At 45.2% G+C, this 22,109-nt stretch overlaps 1 protein-coding gene and 1 pseudogene across 2 annotated transcripts; both read right to left on the bottom strand.

The window, feature by feature from the left end:
- Window positions 1-3,180: 3,180 nt before the first annotated feature.
- Window positions 3,181-5,552, bottom strand: LOC309813354 (protein phosphatase 1D-like). The gene has a single exon (XM_082638172.1). It carries the CDS (start codon window positions 5,128-5,130, stop codon window positions 3,460-3,462), a length of 1,671 nt encoding a protein of 556 aa, XP_082494298.1. The 5' UTR covers window positions 5,131-5,552; the 3' UTR covers window positions 3,181-3,459.
- Window positions 5,553-17,038: 11,486 nt separating this feature from the next.
- LOC309813679 (protein phosphatase 1D-like) lies at window positions 17,039-20,651 on the bottom strand (annotated as a pseudogene). The gene has a single exon. The product of its transcript is annotated as a protein phosphatase 1D-like (transcript).
- Between the last annotated feature and the right edge of the window lie 1,458 nt (window positions 20,652-22,109).

Genomic DNA, 22,109 nt, shown 5'->3' on the forward strand with positions numbered 1-22,109 from the left:
TTTTTTCCCCATAAACAAATAAATAAATAAGTTTATTTATTTATTTAGTTAGTTAGTTAGCCTGTGTTGGGTCTTCGTTCCTGCACGTGGGCTTTCTCTAGCTGCGGCGAGTGGGGCCTACTCCTCGTTGCGGTGCACAGGCTTCTCATTGCGGTGGCTCCTCTTGCTGCGGAGCACAGGCTCTAGGTGCGCAGGCTTCAGTAGTTGTGGCTCGAGGGCTCAGTAGTTGTGGCTCACGGGCTCTAGAGCTCAGACTCAGTAGTCGTGTCGCACAGGCTTAGTTGCTCTGGAGCATGTGGGATCTTGCCGTGTCCCCTGCATTGGCAGGCGGATTCTTAACCACTGCGCCACCAGGGAAGTCCTAGTGTCAGAATTTTACACATGAATACGTGGGGGTATACTGAGAGGTTTGAATTCAAATTCAGTGAGTATGTCTCCACGTGTGACCATGGTTGCACCACTTTCGTTTTTCATCTACCCCTATTGCTGTTTTGTGCCCCACTCTAGGTTCTTGAGGTAGGTATCCCAGGCTTCTCTCTCTTCACTACTCCTGGCCCTGCCGCTGAAAGACCTCCCGTGACCTGGCTCCATACACGGAGCCTGGAAGGGCCAGTCGCAGCCTCTGTCTTCCCTTCCATACTCAGAGCTGAAGATCTTACTCAGAGGCCTTACTGGTGAGGAGTCAGACACTTACAGAAAATAATAGGAACAAAAGACAGAAAAGTTGGGGAAAGCAACTTTAGAATTTATCAGAGCCTGGCGATGGGGAAGAAGGCTAGAGAACCATGCTGGCTGGCAATCGATGTTACCTAAACGAGTGTGTATGTGAAGATCTGATCGTTTATGTAGCAGAGCCAACTGTTGAGATAGGCATGTATGACAAGAAGCTGATAGCTGCTTGGACTTGCTAAAAATTGAATTAATTTTAAGCAATACAGTGTTTAGTGAGGAGAAGTGGCTATGCCTCAGTATATTTCCAATGCCAAGAATATGCTGGTACCTAATTAGGCACCTGAGTCTTGTGCCACCCTGTGATAGAATCTGCATTGCATGCCATCCATGCCAGGAGAACCAACCACCAGTCCAGCAACTGGAATGGATGAGAAGCCCTCAAATGGACACTATAAGGTGGAGGGTTATTGAGATAATACCTGAAACAATGTCCTGAGAGCACCACGTTGCTGGATTTGACTTTAATAAAGCTTTTGCTCCAGGCATATTGATACCTCAGAAAAGCCTGTGTAATTATAACAAAATTAGAAGTTTATTTTTTCTTTATTGAGTGTTGTAGTACAATGGGAACTGACACAGCAAAATTTGTTAACATTGCTAGAAAGTGGGTTACGTCCTTCTAAATTCCACTGCATCTACCAACTTGTAGGCAATAGGGATATGGTATGACCAATTCAAATTTTATATTTTAAAATGCCACTCAGAAATGTTTAACTTAATATGATGATTTGAGCACAGACATCCAACTCTCTAATTCCCCATCCTTGTGACTGATCTTGTCCTGAAAAGAATACAAAAGAGAAGAGAACAAATAATACTACCTTTTGCCTCAATTCTTAAGGACTTTTCTTCATTCTTAAAGACTTGTGTAGATGGATCTGAATTGACCGTGAGGGATGACTCAAAGCCTTTTCTGAGAAAGTTTCTGTTTCTTAGGCAGCAAGTAGAGGAGATTTGAGCAAGGTTTTATTAATGTCCCTGAGTTTGGAGGAGCTAGGAGGGCATACTGAGTGACTGTTGAGGGACCAGATGAGAATGTCAGTATTTGTTGCAATAGCTCAGTAGTAATAGAAGCTCTATTAAACAAAGCCAAAGATGGACAGGTCTTCTCTCTGACTATCCTATTCTGAAGAATGGGACAAAGAAGGAAAGTACACACAACATGGCCAGATCACAGGGCTTCTCGGTCAAAGAGAAAACTGATAAAGCCAGTACCTGGTGGGTTGGCCTCATCAAATGTGAGAGACACTCTGTAGGTTCCCCTCAATTCCTGAATTCTGGTCGATCTTTATTTTTTTGCGGTACGCGGGCCTCTCACTGTCGTGGCCTCTCCCGTTGCGGAGCACAGGCTCCGGACGCACAGGCTCAGCGGCCATGGTTCACGGGCCCAGCCGCTCTGCGGCATGTGGGATCTTCCCGGACCGGGGCACGAACCCGTGTCCCCTGCATCGGCAGGCGGACTCTCAACCACTGCGCCACCAGGGAAGCCCTCTGGTCAATCTTCGAATGGAAAAGTTGACTTGTATCAAACAGTCCTGGAGTTTACTGTCTGTGGGGAGGACCGCTCACATGGGCAATGAGCTCATATTGTCATTCACCAAAGAGTCACTTATTCTCTCTGTGGGAGGGTTATTCTTTTTTTTTTTTTTTTTTAACAGTTCACTGATTTTGTTCGATGAACAAACATGTCCATATAATCAATGAAAACCATAGGATATATAAAATAATTTAAGAAATGTTGGGAATTAGCAGCACCATCTGTTATTGACATAGCAAGAAAAACTTCACATATTTTATGCAAACACTAGAAGAGGATATAACTACTTTTAAGACCCACTAATGCCACTGAATGTCCAGGATGATTGAGAAGGGCATCTTTTTAGGCAAACCTACCTCCTTCTACTTCAAAGATTTGGTGAGCAAATCTGATGATTAATGTTTAGAAAAAATGCTACTGAAAGAAATAAGAGATACTGCATAGTATTTTAATTAGGACAAGGAGACTAAAACCCAGCTGCTTTTGCATGGCTCAACACTTCTGCTTCTATGAAAAATTTAGTTCTGAATTATGAAATCAGAAATAAAGAATAATTTTTAAAAGACACTAGTTGTCTCTAAGAAACATTAAGTGGAACACAGGTCACTATGAAAATACATCACTTTTCCAGTTTGCTTCATAATTTACTTTAAAAAGTTGTGTAGCTTTCATCACACGTGACTTATACAAATGTCTTAATAAGCATTTTTAAAAGTTTAAATGTATTTCTAAAATCGAATAGATTCTTTTGATCTTTTTTTAAACCTTTAGCCCTGTTGTTACATTTACTGTGTATCAGTGTAAGAGACTGAGTTTGTGTGAAGGATACAAATTTACACACATTTTATAGCAACTTATACCCTAACATCTACAAAATTCACAGGTATAGTACAAGCAAGTACAAGGCCAGGATAAAACTGTTGAATTCCAAAAAGTCAAACTGTATACTATTTTTATTTTGTCCCCTTAAAAAAAGTTCAGCTTCGGCACCAAATTCATAAAGCCCTCTTAGAAGTCTGGAAAAAAAAAATTCCAGATATATTTCAGCAAACACAAACAGTTTTTCTGTGCTGGTGAAGTAAAGGATTTCCCATTTTCTTCTGGCCCCTAAGTCTGCGTCACATGGTAAGTTTAACAGAGTTCTTTCGCCGTGAGTTTGTGGGGAGGCTTGCAGGCTGAGCACCGCTGCTTCAACTTAAACCATTTCGTCTATGCTTCTTCACAAGAGGGCCAGAGTTGGATTCTTCTAATGTCCTTTTGAAGTTTGTTGGAGGGGTTCTTTCAACTTCTTGAGCTTTCATTTGACCTGGGATCGACATCTCTAAGTTTTTTTGGTCCATGATGGTGTTTGTTGAATTGGTAGGCACAAGGCCAACTGACAGGCTATTATTCAAAGAAGCATGTATCCTTAAAGTCAGGGCTTTAGTGCAATTTTCTTCAAGTGGCTCTGGATCTTTTGAGGATATGACTGCAGCCTGGACATTCCCTCGAGCTATCTCAGCTGCGACTTCTAAATAATTCTCTGAGAAGGCATTACTACGAACAAGAGCAGGTATGTGGTCCTTAGAGTTCAGCCTTGGCCATGGGTCCTCCTCCAGTGACTTGACTGGTGGTGTAGAACATGGAGAAGGAGTCATCACGCAGGTTTCTTGACTATTATAGGAAGGGCTATCGGTCAGGTTCAGGTAGAGCTCGTCTCCATTGGTGAAATCTCCCTGAGTGCCCACTCCTGGAGAGATGCAGATTACTATGGCACTAGTATTATCCGCTCGAAGCCTACGCTGCCTCCAGCGGCCTAGAGCTCGATTCACAAGCATTTTGGCACAAGACTGTCCATGCTCACCCATCAGGTATTTTATCTCCTCTTGGTCCTGGCACATTGAGATGGCATCTTGAGGTGGAATCATATTCCAAAGACCATCACTCCCCAAGATAATATACTTGTGCTTCTGGGGATCAAGAGTGTGGACACTTGTGTCTGGTTCAGGTGACACCACAAACTCACCACTGAAGAAATCATAGCTCCAGAAATCACCAAGTGCTCTTGCTACTGCCAGAAATGGAATCTGGTCAATGACTGTGCTCCTTCTCACAGGTCCACTGTGAGTGAGCCGAGGTCGTTTCCAAACTACACGATTCACCCCAGACTTGTTCATCACGCTCCCCCCAAGTGCTTCAATTCGTTCTCTTTCCTTGGGAAGTTCTGGCTTATGGTCCTGTGTCACCTCCACCGCTCTGACAAAATCATCCTTTGGGTCATCCTGAATTCCAAGAACCACCCCTGAGTCACCCACATGAGCTACATACATCTTCAGGCCCCGTATGATGACCACACTGGCAGTTGTCCCTGACGTGCTGGGAAGACCTTTCATAGTCTTTGGCCATTCTGCCAGTTTCTTCCACATGGCGAGATGACAAGCGAGGAAGCCTTTGCGGATGGCAGCGCACACCTTCGCCGGCTCGGAAGAGGTGAAGCCCTTCTGCTTCTTGATGAAACCCCACAAGTGCTCCCGGGCAAACTGTGCCGCCTCCCGCCCGCCGTGCCCGTCGCACACGGCGAAAAAGGCCACTGAGGAACGACGGCGACAGCAGCAGCCGGGAGCCGGCGAGGCCCCGGCGTCCGGCGGCGCGTCGCAAGCCTCTCGGGCTGCCACCGCCGGGCCTTTCCCCGAGATTTCGCCGCCAGGAAAAGCCAGCGGTGACCGCTGCGGAGGCAACGGCTGAGAGAGAGACCGCCGCGGCGAGGGTTCTTCTTCAGCCGTGGGCTCGGGCTCCACCACGATCTGAGTAACGTCCTCCATGTGCTTCCTCCCGCCCTGGTCTGAGAAGACGCTCACTCCCAGGGAGTACAGCCCCGCCATGGCAGGCTGGCCGAGATCCCGCCGGTCCCACGCAGCCCGCCGAATGCGGCAGCGGGATGCACACTCTGCGCTCGCCGGCCAACTATTGTTTATCTTCGACTACGTCGAGAAGGGGGAGGGAGCGGTCCCGGGAGGGGGAGGGGCGCGCACGAGGTCGAGACTTGTCCGCCAGAGCTGGGCAGAAGCGCCAGGGGGAAAGGAGCCGACCAGCTGCGTCTTCGCAGTGCGCCTCCCGGGAGGGTTACTCTTCACACTCTGTTGAAGTCAGGCTTGGCCATGAGACTTGTTTTGGCCAATGCAAAGTGACCCTGACCCAGCCTCATGCACAGCATCCCGTTCCCTTTGAGTAGAACGCCTCCCCTTCCCGAGTTGCCTACTTAGAGAGCTGCTACTCATCCCAAACAGTCAGCTGGCTCAGAAGCCTTAGCCCACCTATTCAGGCAGCCTGCTCATTCCTTTGTGGTAGCTCTGGTCATATTATTCACTTCCACACCTTCTCTCTCCCACCTGGAGATCCTTGTGGGCAGAGGATAATGTTCTAGTCATCTTTGTCACCCTGGCACCTTATACAGTTCATGGCACATAGGAGATACTTAATAAATCTTGGATCAAGTGAGTGAGTGAAATGATTTCTGCAATCAGTAGTTACAGCATATATTGGACAGTTCAAGCACGTCAACATTCATTTATTCGGCAGACATTTATTAAGCTCATTCTTTGTGCCAAGCATCGTGATAGGTGCCAAGATTACATTTGTGAATAAGTTAGTCCTGGCATCTGTCCTCATATTGCTTAGGAAACCTACGAGAAGATAGACAGCCATATACAGTGGAAGGCAGGAGTCTGGCAAGAAATACAGTTTCATGAATCCCACCCACATTGAAAGATCAGAGAGCAGAATATAGGAGTGGGGTGGGGGACTTCCCTGGTGGTGCAGTGGTTAAGAATCCGCCTGCCGTTGCAGGGGACACAGGTTCGAGCCCTGGTCCAGGAAGATCCAACATGCTGCGGAGCAACTCAGTCCGTGTGCCACAACTACTGAGCCTGCGCTCTAGAGCCCTCAAGCCACAACTACTGAGCCCACGAGCCACAACTACTGAGCCTGCGTGCCACGACTGCTGAAGCCTGCACGCCTAGAGCCTGTGCTCCACAACAAGAGAGGCCACTGCAGTGAGAAGCCCGCGCACCGCAATGAAGAGTAGCCCCCGCTCGCTGCAACTAGAGAAAGCCCACGCGCAGCAACAAAGACCCAGCGCGGCCATAAATAAATTTATTTTTATTTTTTAAAAAGGGCCTTCCCTGGTGGCGCAGTGGTTGAGAGTCCGCCTGCCGATGCAGGGGACACGGGTTCGTGCCCCGGTCTGGGAAGATCCCACATGCCGCGGAGTGGCTAGGCCCGTGAGCCATGGCCACTGAGCCTGCGCGTCCGGAGCCTGTGCTCAGCAACGGGAGAGGCCACAACAGTGAGAGGCCCGCGTACCGCAAAAAAAAAAAAAAAAAAAGGAGTGAGGTGGGGCTTGCTCAGGTTAAGATCTGTACAATGCCTATGGCAAGAGGTTGTTGAATTAATGCCTGTTATGAAGCTAGGAGGCCCTAGAGGCACAGTGGGCTCAGAGCCACAGATCTTGGTGAGGAACAGATTATGGGAACAACTGTACTCATTTTCCTGAATGTGTCTTAGTTCTCTCTCCACCCTTGTGAAGCCAGGACATGATACAGCAGTTAGGAAAAACCCCAGGCTGAATCAAAGCACAGAACAGCTTCCATATGGAATGTTGGCCACGCAGGGGTGCTATTTACTTCTTCAAATCCTCATTATTTAACACATTTCTCTTATACTCCTGATTCTGGGACTAGCCTAGGTGGTCTCTGTCAAACCCCACCTGCCAGCCTTGAAGTTCAGCACACTTCCTCATTTTTATGCCTTCTGAGGGGATTGCTGTCTGTGACTGGGGAGAGCAATTCAGGATACACATTACTATGCGTTCTCGGAATTCATCCTCAGGTCTTAAATGGTGTGATCAGCTGGACAGTGTCTCCTGACCTTGAGAAGGAGCGATTGGCATTAGGAAGCACGCTGAGCTGATGCTGCCCTGCCCTTAGTCTCTAGACTGCTGCTTGGTTCCAGGAACGAGGTAAGAGAATCATCATAGCTTTTCTGAGGGCTCTGTGAGCAAGGCCTTGATGAGGCTGGAAGAGAAGACAGCTGTCGTTTGATGAGCACCCATTAGGTATTAAGTTCCTTCCATTCATTGTCTATGTAAAACTTTCTAATAAACTTCATGAGGTAGGCATTATACCCCCATTTTATAGATGAGGAAACTGAGGCTGGATGGGTACATTATTTGTCCAAGGTTATACAGCCCAAAGTGGTGAAATTCGGTTTTAAAACCAGGTCTGTCTCTCTCCGCAGCTCCAAATTCTCTTTCTTCATGTGATTTGCAAGATAGAGCCCCTGCCCTTGTAGCATTTGTAACTTGCTTAAGGAGACAAGATTCCTGAAAGTATGTTTAATAAAAAGAGGTGACAGCAACTCAAAGTTGATGAAAGAGAGCTACTTTTATTGACACGGGAACGGCCACAAGATATTGCTAAGTAAGGAAAGGCACGCTTGAGAATAGCAAGGTAGGCTCCAGTGGAGGCAAACAGTGAGGTGTATCGTGCCCCCTACCCAGATCAAGATAGCCCAGACGGCTTCCTCACGTCTTCTGCCAGTCAGCCTCCTCCCAAGGGTCAACCACTGTAATGATTTCTCTTACTATAGGTTAGTGTAGATGACAAAGAAAATAATTTAGTATCTGCTCTTTTATGTTTAGATGCTTTTACCACATTTTGTCTGTGAGGTTTATCCATGTTGTTACGTGTAGCAGAGGCTTTTTAAAATTGCTGAGTACTATTCCATCGACTGAATATACCACTGGTTGATGGATATTTGGGTGGCTTCAGATTTGGGGCTTTTGTAAATACTATGAACGTTCTTTTACATGCCTTTTGACTGACCTATTCATGTATATCTCTTGAATATCTATAGGTAGATAGATACATTGATATAATTTTATATTAATTAATTATTATATGAGTGGAATTGCTACATCATACAGGTTAGGCATATGCTTGGCTTAGACAGATACTGCCAAAAGTTTTACAAAATAGTTGTAATGAAGTATCCTGCTTCCAGCAGTGTATGAGAGTCTTAGATACTCTGCAACCTCCTCCTTCATAGTCTTTTCTAGTTCCCCGAACATGGATTGAACCCATGCCCTCTGCATCGGCAGGCGGACTCTCAACCACTGGACCACCAGGGAAGCCCCTGGGTAGTCTTTTTAATATTAGCCATTCTGGTGTTAGTATAGATGTAACATGTTATGGTTTTAATTATATTTCCCTAATGACTAATGATGTTGAGTACCTTGTTCATATCCTTATTGGCCATTTGGATATTCTTTTTGTGTAGGTAGTAGCGTTGGGGTGAGGGTTCTAACTGTGCCTGCAGGGGCTGGCATGGTTTGAACTTCCACTGGCACCAGGAGAGGGAGCCCGCAGGGTTTCTTACAGGCCTGTCCAGGTGTGGGGCAATAGGAGAAGAGGGGGAAAAGAGGCTTGAAAGCTGTTAGTGATCAAATATCAGTAATGAAGTTATACTCTTTATTACAGTGTTGCTCAGATCTGTGGTGATAAGATAATAAATCTGAAATAGCCAATACTTACCTTGTTGCCTACACTTGGAACACAAGATAAATAAGTTTGAAAATGAGATACTGATTATCTTAACTCTCTGGTCTGGACCAGGGAACTAGCCTTTAAATGTGGTATGTCCTGCTTGGCTGAGCTGTGACTGTTTTACAGGTGAGAACTAGTGGTAGAATTTCAGAAAAAAAAAATGCAGCCGTGACAGAAGCATGGAGCCTTGACTCCCCAAATAGTAATAAGCTTAAAGAATATGTCTTATGTAAATTATTTCTTCTCAATTCTCAGAGACTGTGGAATAGAGAGGGAAGGCATCATATTATATTTGCTTTTATAAGGAATATAAATGTTAATTAGCTTGCCCATAGTTACTGCTTTCTGGAGCAGTAATTTCAGACAAGGATTTTGAAATACAAAGTCAAAGTGTATTTAAACATTTTAATAATGATTTAATTATTTTAATGTTAAAGTACATGCTGACCATAAGGTGGTTTACAGCCTCATCCCTGGTCATGTGCCTTGAGTCTAAATTTTCTCTGACCTGCCATTAGAGACAAAGTTTAAGAATTACTGCATAAGGGATGCACCTCTTAATAAAACAAGGTCCTAATGTTCCAGAAACAAAGGGAGCCACCTGGAGGGCGCAAAGGGCAGTGGGACTGGCAGGCCCTAACTCATCCCTCTATAATTTGTTGTCTTTCTCTTAGAGTTACTGAATTTTCTCCTCTTTGACAGTGTGTCTGACCCTTAGTTTACTCAGATATGGTTCCTCTCTAGCCAAGGCAAGGACAAAAATCCATTTTACACTTTTCCCCAATTCCATGAGTGGTGCAGCCTAGATTTTGAGGCTTACTTTTTCCATCTATAAAATGGAGACTATAACATCTACTTGTAGGGCCATTATGAATATTTTTAAAGAAATTAAATGCGCATGAAGAAACCTTGCACTATATACCTGATCATTGTGGATGCTCAGTAAGTGTAGCTAATTACTCATTGAATCCATCCATTCTGGAAATTGATATAACTGATATAGACTCCGAGCTTCCTTTAGGCAAGGGTGACTAACCCCCTGGTTTGCTCACTACTGTCCCAGTTTTAGCACTGAAAGTTTAGCATCCCAGGAAACCCCTCCTCAGGACACAAAAAGTCCCAGTTTTGGGTGATGGATGCAGAAGTCTGGGGGAGAATATAGAACCCCACAAGGCTACCTGAAAAATAGGGGCTGAAATCAATACGATTTTTAGTGTCAGATGGATATGGCATAGATTATCTGCCTTCTGTAGTTGCTGTTGCTTATTTTTTTCCCTTACCATTGATGCAGGCAACCATGATTTATGGTTCACAAAACTGGAGCATTCATTGTAACGTCACTCCAAATGATGTGACTTAAATGTCCACCTTAAGTGTGTTGTAATCATGAGCACTAACAGTCTATTTTTCATTTTGCTTGTGGATTAACTATTGGACTTTGTATTGAGATAGTGCTAGTTTAATTTTTGACACTGAATATCATGACCATGTTTTCTAAGAGTGCAGATAATGAAAACAAGAATGATTATCCTACCAGTGCCAGTATGACACAGACATCACTGAAAAAGAAGGCTAAATGACTCATTTTTTTATTGAAATATAGTTGATTTACGATGTTGTGCCAGTCTCTGCTGTTCAGCAAAGTGACTCAGTTATACACATACATACATTCTCTTTTTTTATATTCTTTCCCATTATGGTTTATCCCAGTAGATTGGATATAGTTCCCTATGCTATACAAGAGGACCTTGTTGTTTATCCATTCTAGATGTAATAGTTTGCATCTACTAACTCCCAGTCCATCCCTCTCCCTCTCCTCTTCCCCCCTGGCAACCACAAGTCTGTTCTCTATGTCTGTGAGTCTATTTCTATTTTGTAGATAGGTTCATTTGTGGCATATTTTAGATTCCACATATAAGTGATATCATATGGTGTTTGTCTTTCTCTTTCTTAGTATGATAATAACTAGTTGTATCCATGTTGCTGCAAATGGCATTCTTTCTTTCTTTTTTATGGCGGAGTAGTATTCCATTGTATATATGTACCACATCTTCTTTATCCATTCATCTGTTGATGGACATTTAGGTTGTTTCCATGTCTTGGCTATTGTGAATAGTGCTGCTGTGAACATAGGGATGCATGTATCTCTTTGAATTAGAGTTTTGTCCAGGTACATGCCCAGGAGTGGGATTGCTGGATCATATGGTAATTCCATTTTGAGTTTTCCGAGGAACCCCCCTACTGTTTTTCATAGTGGCTGCACCAACTCACATTCCCACCAACAGTGTAGGAGGGTTCCCTTTTCTCCACGCCCTTTCCAGCATTTGTTATTTGTAGACTTTGTAATAATGACTGACGTGGAGCCTCTTTTCCTGTGTGCACTGGCCATCTGTATGTCTTCTCTGGAGAAATGTCGATTAATGTCTTCTGCCCCTTCTGCCCATTTTTCGGTTGGGTTGGGTTTTTTTGGGTTTTTTTTTTTGAGTTGTATGAGCTGTTTGTATATTTTAGAGATTAAGCTCTTGTCAGTTGCATCATTTGCAAATATTTTCTCCTATTCCATATGTTGTCATTTCATTGGTTTCCTTTGTTGTGCAAAAGCTTGTAAGTTTGATTAGGTCCTTTTTTGTGTGTGTGTGTGGTATGCGGGCTTCTCACTGTTGTGCCCTCTCCCGTTGTGGAGCACAGGCTCCGGACGCGCAGGCTCAGCAGCCATGGCTCACGGGCCCAGCCGCTCTGCGGCATGTGGGATCTTCCCGGACCGGACACGAACCCGTGTCCCCTGCATCGGCAGGCGGACCCTCAGCCACTGCACCACCAGGGAAGCCCAGGTCCCATTTTTTTTATGTTTGTTTTTATTTCTATTGCCTTGGGAGACTGACCTAAGAAAACATTGGTACGATTTATGTCAGAGAATGTTTTGCCTATACTCTCTTCTAGGAGTTTCATGGTGTTGTGTCTTATGTTTAAGTCTTTAAGCCAATTTGAGTTTATTTTTGTGCATGGTGTGAGGGTGTGTTCTAATGTCATTGATTTACATGCAGCTGTCCAACTTTCCCAGCACCACTTGCTGAAGAGACTTTTTCCCCTTTTATATTCTTGCCTCCTGTATCGAAGATTAATTGACCGTAGGTGTGTGGGTTTATTTCTGGGCTCTCTATTCTATTCCATTGCTAAATGACTTATTTTAATGACAGATTGAAGGACGTGTACATCTGGATTAGGGCAGTGAATAACCCAACAGAGCATACTGCACACTGTGGAGAAAAGTTCTGGACACTGGAAGTCCAAGATCAAGGTGCCAGCAGGGTTGGTGACTGGTGAGGCCTCTCTCCATGGGTTGCAGACGGCTGCTCAAATGACCTCTTCTTTGTGAGCATGTGGAGAGAAAGAGAAACCAAGCTCTCTGGAGTCTTTTCTTATAAAGACACTAATCCTAATGGACCAGGGCCCCACCTATGACCTCATTTAATCTTAATTACTTCCTTAGAGGCTCCATCTCCAAATACAGCCACACTGGGGGGTTAGGGCTTCAACATATGAATTTTGGGGTTGGGGGCACATTCAGTTTGTAACAATGTCCTTCTTTAATTTGGAAATATATTAATGAGAGTGGAGAAAAGTATTATAGCAAAACAATTTATATGCTCTTTCTCCAAAGCTGTTTGATGATCTTTGAAGTGGCCACAAAGTCTGAAAAAGGATGAACTGAGTACATCTGAGTCATTAGATGTTATGGATAGGTTGCAACAAAAACTCATACAAGCAAAAAATGACTTGATATTTGGAAGTAAGACTGCTTTAGAACTCCGAAAAAGTGTCACCAGAAAAGGGTAGCCAGTTTAAACAGGACTTTCTCAATTAATTAAAAAAAAATTTTTTTTAATTGAAGTATAGTTGATTTACAATGTTTCAGGTGTACATCAAAGTGGTTCGTATACATATAGATAGATAGATAGATAGATACTTGTATTCTTTTTCAGATTCTCTTCCATTATAGGTTATTACAAGATATTGAACGTAGCTCCCTGTGCTATACAGTAGGTCCCTCTAGATGGTTATCTATTTTATGTATAGTAGTGTGTATCCATTAATCCCAACTTATTTATTAAAACTGTAACTGATTTAGAATTTAATTTTACAACTTCAGATTATCTCTGTGCTTTAAACTATTTTCCCTGAGAAAGAGAGGTTTAACTTATGATGACATCCAACATGCTTCAGAGTGTTTAAAAATGATGGACATTTCAGACATAGATAGCCCATCTGATGAATTTACAGATGCAAAGTAACTGACTGACAAACAGCTGCTCTACCAAAACAAACCTGTGGATACAAAGTAGATGGACATTTTTGGAGAGCTGGAAACTAATTCCTATAAGTTTATAAGCCTGCTGTTGCAGGTTCATAAGATAAACCTAGTAAGTAGAATCCTGTTTCCCATGGTCAAATGCCTTTGTTGAGAGGATATTTAGCTTGATGTTATCACACTGGACTGATGCTAGGAATCAATGAAACATACACTTGATAAGAGCACAGCTACAGGTCAAAGTAAAGTTCATCTTTGACAGGAGAGTAAAAATATCCTACTATAGTATGGGATACAAGGAAGCATATTGTTATTTTTTATTTTTTTAATTTTTTTGCGGTACGCGGGCCTCTCACTGTTGTGGCCTCTCCCGTTGCGGAGCACAGGCTCCGGACACGCAGGCTCAGCGGCCATGGCTCACGGGCCCAGCCACTCCGCGGCATGTGGGATCTTCCCAGACCGGGGCACGAACCCGTGTCCCCTGCATCGGCAGGCGGATTCTCAACCACTGCGCCACCAGGGAAGCCCATGTGTCTTTTTGAAATAGGATTTTCTGTGGATATACTCCCAGGAGTGGGGCTGCCGGATCATTTGGTAGCTCTAGTTTTAGTTTTTTAAGGAACCTCCATACTGTTCTTCACAGTGGCTCTTAACCAATTTCCATTCTCACCAAAAGCGAGGAGGGTTCCCTTTTTCCACACCCTCTCCAACATTTACTGTTTGTAGACATTTTGATGATGGCCATTCTGACTGGTGCGATGTGATAGCTCGTTGTCATTTTCATTTGCGTTTCTCTGATAATTAGCCACGTTGAGCATCTCTTCATGTGCTTTTATTTTTTTTCCCTTAAACAGTGTGAGTAAAAGTTATCTCTTGAAATGGGCTTCTGGAAAGTCTTCCCATTTTTGAATTCTTCTTCGATGACCTACCCCAGCACGTTACTTGAGGGCAGGTATCACCTAACGCCCCTCAGGCCTTGTGAACATTAAGTACCCAGCAGCAGCAGGTTTATAGCTGTTGTTACAGGAAGCGGCCACAAGGCGGCAGGATTTCTTCATGCTCCAGTGTGGTGACTCAGGCAACCAGAGCCTTAGGGAAAGTTGTGTTCCTGGCTTGTAAAAGAGAGGGGAGTGTGCCAGCACAAGGACTCAAGGGCTTGTGCCTCATTCCTTTTTCCCCCTTACCCTGGCAGATGCCAACCCCTGCATAACCACTCTGCTGAGGGTGCTGTCGTCCGTACATGGGGCTACTCTAAGGAAGGAGGCTGGAGGTGGGGACCTTACCACTAGGGGACCTGGCGACCAGGTCCCTTGTTAACGCTCTTTGAGCCCAGAGGGTCCACCATCTTTGGGGTGCAGTAGGCTTGGCTTAGGTGTAGGAGGGCCTGCCTGGATCTGGTGATCGTAGTCCCATCTAGAGGGGACGGGGCACTCTGAGTCCGGGCAGGGCTCCTTTGTTGGCACGTCCTCCCCGCTGGCTCCCTCAGCACCAGCGTACTCCAGCCATGGGACCCAAGGCTGCTCAGGCTCCAGGGATGTGACACCAGCCCAGGTCACTAGGCCTGAGGGTAACAGAGTAGGCATTTCTTTCCTTACTTTTTTTTGTGTTGTTTTTCATTTAACTTTTACTTTAACTTGGAGTAGACTTGATTTACAATGTTGTTTTTGTTTTAGGTGTACAGCAACTTGATGCAGTCATAGATATCCGTATGTCTATTGTTTTTCGAATTCTTTCCCCATTTAGGTTATTACAGAGTGCTGAGTAGAGTTCCCTGTTCTGTATAGTAGGTCCCTGTTGATGATCTATTTTATATGTGTGTGTGTGTGTGTGTGTGTGTGTGTGTGTGTGTGTTAATGCCAACCTCCTAATTTATCCCCCCTGCCCACCTTTCCCCTTTGGTAAACATAAATGTCTTTTTGAAGTCTGCCAGCCTGTTTCTGTTTTGTCAAGTTGTCATTTGTATCAATTTTTACATTCCACCTATAAGTGTTATCCTATGATATTTGTCTTTGTCTGACTGTGTTCACTTAGTTTGATCACCTCTACATCCATCCATTTTGTTGCAGATGGCATTATTTCATTTTTTTAATGGCTGCATCATATTTCATACATATGTACACCACATCTTCTTGAGCACCTAACATGAGCCAAGTATTATTGTGTGGAGTTTATATTCTTTATCTCAATGGTATAATAGCTCTCTGTAGTAAGGGGTTATTATTGTCACAATTTTTTTCCCCATAAACAAATAAATAAATAAGTTTATTTATTTATTTAGTTAGTTAGTTAGCCTGTGTTGGGTCTCCGTTCCTGCACGTGGGCTTTCTCTAGCTGCGGCGAGTGGGGCCTACTCCTCGTTGCGGTGCACAGGCTTCTCATTGCGGTGGCTCCTCTTGCTGCGGAGCACAGGCTCTAGGTGCGCAGGCTTCAGTAGTTGTGGCTCGAGGGCTCAGTAGTTGTGGCTCACGGGCTCTAGAGCTCAGACTCAGTAGTCGTGTCGCACAGGCTTAGTTGCTCTGGAGCATGTGGGATCTTGCCGTGTCCCCTGCATTGGCAGGCGGATTCTTAACCACTGCGCCACCAGGGAAGTCCTAGTGTCAGAATTTTACACATGAATACGTGGGGGTATACTGAGAGGTTTGAATTCAAATTCAGTGAGTATGTCTCCACGTGTGACCATGGTTGCACCACTTTCGTTTTTCATCTACCCCTATTGCTGTTTTGTGCCCCACTCTAGGTTCTTGAGGTAGGTATCCCAGGCTTCTCTCTCTTCACTACTCCTGGCCCTGCCGCTGAAAGACCTCCCGTGACCTGGCTCCATACACGGAGCCTGGAAGGGCCAGTCGCAGCCTCTGTCTTCCCTTCCATACTCAGAGCTGAAGATCTTACTCAGAGGCCTTACTGGTGAGGAGTCAGACACTTACAGAAAATAATAGGAACAAAAGACAGAAAAGTTGGGGAAAGCAACTTTAGAATTTATCAGAGCCTGGCGATGGGGAAGAAGGCTAGAGAACCATGCTGGCTGGCAATCGATGTTACCTAAACGAGTGTGTATGTGAAGATCTGATCGTTTATGTAGCAGAGCCAACTGTTGAGATAGGCATGTATGACAAGAAGCTGATAGCTGCTTGGACTTGCTAAAAATTGAATTAATTTTAAGCAATACAGTGTTTAGTGAGGAGAAGTGGCTATGCCTCAGTATATTTCCAATGCCAAGAATATGCTGGTACCTAATTAGGCACCTGAGTCTTGTGCCACCCTGTGATAGAATCTGCATTGCATGCCATCCATGCCAGGAGAACCAACCACCAGTCCAGCAACTGGAATGGATGAGAAGCCCTCAAATGGACACTATAAGGTGGAGGGTTATTGAGATAATACCTGAAACAATGTCCTGAGAGCACCACGTTGCTGGATTTGACTTTAATAAAGCTTTTGCTCCAGGCATATTGATACCTCAGAAAAGCCTGTGTAATTATAACAAAATTAGAAGTTTATTTTTTCTTTATTGAGTGTTGTAGTACAATGGGAACTGACACAGCAAAATTTGTTAACATTGCTAGAAAGTGGGTTACGTCCTTCTAAATTCCACTGCATCTACCAACTTGTAGGCAATAGGGATATGGTATGACCAATTCAAATTTTATATTTTAAAATGCCACTCAGAAATGTTTAACTTAATATGATGATTTGAGCACAGACATCCAACTCTCTAATTCCCCATCCTTGTGACTGATCTTGTCCTGAAAAGAATACAAAAGAGAAGAGAACAAATAATACTACCTTTTGCCTCAATTCTTAAGGACTTTTCTTCATTCTTAAAGACTTGTGTAGATGGATCTGAATTGACCGTGAGGGATGACTCAAAGCCTTTTCTGAGAAAGTTTCTGTTTCTTAGGCAGCAAGTAGAGGAGATTTGAGCAAGGTTTTATTAATGTCCCTGAGTTTGGAGGAGCTAGGAGGGCATACTGAGTGACTGTTGAGGGACCAGATGAGAATGTCAGTATTTGTTGCAATAGCTCAGTAGTAATAGAAGCTCTATTAAACAAAGCCAAAGATGGACAGGTCTTCTCTCTGACTATCCTATTCTGAAGAATGGGACAAAGAAGGAAAGTACACACAACATGGCCAGATCACAGGGCTTCTCGGTCAAAGAGAAAACTGATAAAGCCAGTACCTGGTGGGTTGGCCTCATCAAATGTGAGAGACACTCTGTAGGTTCCCCTCAATTCCTGAATTCTGGTCGATCTTTATTTTTTTTGCGGTACGCGGGCCTCTCACTGTCGTGGCCTCTCCCGTTGCGGAGCACAGGCTCCGGACGCACAGGCTCAGCGGCCATGGTTCACGGGCCCAGCCGCTCTGCGGCATGTGGGATCTTCCCGGACCGGGGCACGAACCCGTGTCCCCTGCATCGGCAGGCGGACTCTCAACCACTGCGCCACCAGGGAAGCCCTCTGGTCAATCTTCGAATGGAAAAGTTGACTTGTATCAAACAGTCCTGGAGTTTACTGTCTGTGGGGAGGACCGCTCACATGGGCAATGAGCTCATATTGTCATTCACCAAAGAGTCACTTATTCTCTCTGTGGGAGGGTTATTCTTTTTTTTTTTTTTTTTTTTAACAGTTCACTGATTTTGTTCGATGAACAAACATGTCCATATAATCAATGAAAACCATAGGATATATAAAATAATTTAAGAAATGTTGGGAATTAGCAGCACCATCTGTTATTGACATAGCAAGAAAAACTTCACATATTTTATGCAAACACTAGAAGAGGATATAACTACTTTTAAGACCCACTAATGCCACTGAATGTCCAGGATGATTGAGAAGGGCATCTTTTTAGGCAAACCTACCTCCTTCTACTTCAAAGATTTGGTGAGCAAATCTGATGATTAATGTTTAGAAAAAATGCTACTGAAAGAAATAAGAGATACTGCATAGTATTTTAATTAGGACAAGGAGACTAAAACCCAGCTGCTTTTGCATGGCTCAACACTTCTGCTTCTATGAAAAATTTAGTTCTGAATTATGAAATCAGAAATAAAGAATAATTTTTAAAAGACACTAGTTGTCTCTAAGAAACATTAAGTGGAACACAGGTCACTATGAAAATACATCACTTTTCCAGTTTGCTTCATAATTTACTTTAAAAAGTTGTGTAGCTTTCATCACACGTGACTTATACAAATGTCTTAATAAGCATTTTTAAAAGTTTAAATGTATTTCTAAAATCGAATAGATTCTTTTGATCTTTTTTTAAACCTTTAGCCCTGTTGTTACATTTACTGTGTATCAGTGTAAGAGACTGAGTTTGTGTGAAGGATACAAATTTACACACATTTTATAGCAACTTATACCCTAACATCTACAAAATTCACAGGTATAATACAAGCAAGTACAAGGCCAGGATAAAACTGTTGAATTCCAAAAAGTCAAACTGTATACTATTTTTATTTTGTCCCCTTAAAAAAAGTTCAGCTTCGGCACCAAATTCATAAAGCCCTCTTAGAAGTCTGGAAAAAAAAAATTCCAGATATATTTCAGCAAACACAAACAGTTTTTCTGTGCTGGTGAAGTAAAGGATTTCCCATTTTCTTCTGGCCCCTAAGTCTGCATCACATGGTAAGTTTAACAGAGTTCTTTCGCCGTGAGTTTGTGGGGAGGCTTGCAGGCTGAGCACCGCTGCTTCAACTTAAACCATTTCGTCTATGCTTCTTCACAAGAGGGCCAGAGTTGGATTCTTCTAATGTCCTTTTGAAGTTTGTTGGAGGGGTTCTTTCAACTTCTTGAGCTTTCATTTGACCTGGGATCGACATCTCTAAGTTTTTTTGGTCCATGATGGTGTTTGTTGAATTGGTAGGCACAAGGCCAACTGACAGGCTATTATTCAAAGAAGCATGTATCCTTAAAGTCAGGGCTTTAGTGCAATTTTCTTCAAGTGGCTCTGGATCTTTTGAGGATATGACTGCAGCCTGGACATTCCCTCGAGCTATCTCAGCTGCGACTTCTAAATAATTCTCTGAGAAGGCATTACTACGAACAAGAGCAGGTATGTGGTCCTTAGAGTTCAGCCTTGGCCATGGGTCCTCCTCCAGTGACTTGACTGGTGGTGTAGAACATGGAGAAGGAGTCATCACGCAGGTTTCTTGACTATTATAGGAAGGGCTATCAGTCAGGTTCAGGTAGAGCTCGTCTCCATTGGTGAAATCTCCCTGAGTGCCCACTCCTGGAGAGATGCAGATTACTATGGCACTAGTATTATCCGCTCGAAGCCTACGCTGCCTCCAGCGGCCTAGAGCTCGATTCACAAGCATTTTGGCACAAGACTGTCCATGCTCACCCATCAGGTATTTTATCTCCTCTTGGTCCTGGCACATTGAGATGGCATCTTGAGGTGGAATCATATTCCAAAGACCATCACTCCCCAAGATAATATACTTGTGCTTCTGGGGATCAAGAGTGTGGACACTTGTGTCTGGTTCAGGTGACACCACAAACTCACCACTGAAGAAATCATAGCTCCAGAAATCACCAAGTGCTCTTGCTACTGCCAGAAATGGAATCTGGTCAATGACTGTGCTCCTTCTCACAGGTCCACTGTGAGTGAGCCGAGGTCGTTTCCAAACTACACGATTCACCCCAGACTTGTTCATCACGCTCCCCCCAAGTGCTTCAATTCGTTCTCTTTCCTTGGGAAGTTCTGGCTTATGGTCCTGTGTCACCTCCACCGCTCTGACAAAATCATCCTTTGGGTCATCCTGAATTCCAAGAACCACCCCTGAGTCACCCACATGAGCTACATACATCTTCAGGCCCCGTATGATGACCACACTGGCAGTTGTCCCTGACGTGCTGGGAAGACCTTTCATAGTCTTTGGCCATTCTGCCAGTTTCTTCCACATGGCGAGATGACAAGCGAGGAAGCCTCTGCGGATGGCAGCGCACACCTTCGCCGGCTCGGAAGAGGTGAAGCCCTTCTGCTTCTTGATGAAACCCCACAAGTGCTCCCGGGCAAACTGTGCCGCCTCCCGCCCGCCGTGCCCGTCGCACACGGCGAAAAAGGCCACTGAGGAACGACGGCGACAGCAGCAGCCGGGAGCCGGCGAGGCCCCGGCGTCCGGCGGCGCGTCGCAAGCCTCTCGGGCTGCCACCGCCCGGCCTTTCCCCGAGATTTCGCCGCCAGGAAAAGCCAGCGGTGACCGCTGCGGAGGCAACGGCTGAGAGAGAGACCGCCGCGGCGAGGGTTCTTCTTCAGCCGTGGGCTCGGGCTCCACCACGATCTGAGTAACGTCCTCCATGTGCTTCCTCCCGCCCTGGTCTGAGAAGACGCTCACTCCCAGGGAGTACAGCCCCGCCATGGCAGGCTGGCCGAGATCCCGCCGGTCCCACGCAGCCCGCCGAATGCGGCAGCGGGATGCACACTCTGCGCTCGCCGGCCAACTATTGTTTATCTTCGACTACGTCGAGAAGGGGGAGGGAGCGGTCCCGGGGGGGAGGGGCGCGCACGAGGTCGAGACTTGTCTGCCAGAGCTGGGCAGAAGCGCCAGGGGGAAAGGAGCCGACCAGCTGCGTCTTCGCAGTGCGCCTCCCGGGAGGGTTACTCTTCACACTCTGTTGAAGTCAGGCTTGGCCATGAGACTTGTTTTGGCCAATGCAAAGTGACCCTGACCCAGCCTCATGCACAGCATCCCGTTCCCTTTGAGTAGAACGCCTCCCCTTCCCGAGTTGCCTACTTAGAGAGCTGCTACTCATCCCAAACAGTCAGCTGGCTCAGAAGCCTTAGCCCACCTATTCAGGCAGGTGTCAAGCAGCCTGCTCATTCCTTTGTGGTAGCTCTGGTCATATTATTCACTTCCACACCTTCTCTCTCCCACCTGGAGATCCTTGTGGGCAGAGGATAATGTTCTAGTCATCTTTGTCACCCTGGCACCTTATACAGTTCATGGCACATAGGAGATACTTAATAAATCTTGGATCAAGTGAGTGAGTGAAATGATTTCTGCAATCAGTAGTTACAGCATATATTGGACAGTTCAAGCACGTCAACATTCATTTATTCGGCAGACATTTATTAAGCTCATTCTTTGTGCCAAGCATCGTGATAGGTGCCAAGATTACATTTGTGAATAAGTTAGTCCTGGCATCTGTCCTCATATTGCTTAGGAAACCTACGAGAAGATAGACAGCCATATACAGTGGAAGGCAGGAGTCTGGCAAGAAATACAGTTTCATGAATCCCACCCACATTGAAAGATCAGAGAGCAGAATATAGGAGTGGGGTGGGGGACTTCCCTGGTGGTGCAGTGGTTAAGAATCCGCCTGCCGTTGCAGGGGACACAGGTTCGAGCCCTGGTCCAGGAAGATCCAACATGCTGCGGAGCAACTCAGTCCGTGTGCCACAACTACTGAGCCTGCGCTCTAGAGCCCTCAAGCCACAACTACTGAGCCCACGAGCCACAACTACTGAGCCTGCGTGCCACGACTGCTGAAGCCTGCACGCCTAGAGCCTGTGCTCCACAACAAGAGAGGCCACTGCAGTGAGAAGCCCGCGCACCGCAATGAAGAGTAGCCCCCGCTCGCTGCAACTAGAGAAAGCCCACGCGCAGCAACAAAGACCCAGCGCGGCCATAAATAAATTTATTTTTATTTTTTAAAAAGGGCCTTCCCTGGTGGCGCAGTGGTTGAGAGTCCGCCTGCCGATGCAGGGGACACGGGTTCGTGCCCCGGTCTGGGAAGATCCCACATGCCGCGGAGTGGCTAGGCCCGTGAGCCATGGCCACTGAGCCTGCGCGTCCGGAGCCTGTGCTCAGCAACGGGAGAGGCCACAACAGTGAGAGGCCCGCGTACCGCAAAAAAAAAAAAAAAAAAAGGAGTGAGGTGGGGCTTGCTCAGGTTAAGATCTGTACAATGCCTATGGCAAGAGGTTGTTGAATTAATGCCTGTTA

Source organism: Mesoplodon mirus (assembly GCF_964341445.2).
Source record: "Mesoplodon mirus genome assembly, chromosome: 12".
NCBI classification, from domain to species: Eukaryota; Metazoa; Chordata; class Mammalia; order Artiodactyla; family Ziphiidae; genus Mesoplodon; species Mesoplodon mirus.

What these genes read in the sequence shown, in the direction of transcription:
- LOC309813354 (XM_082638172.1), bottom strand. Translation starts at nt 5,130, where the DNA reads ATGGCGGGGCTGTACTCCCTGGGAGTGAGCGTCTTCTCAGACCAGGGC.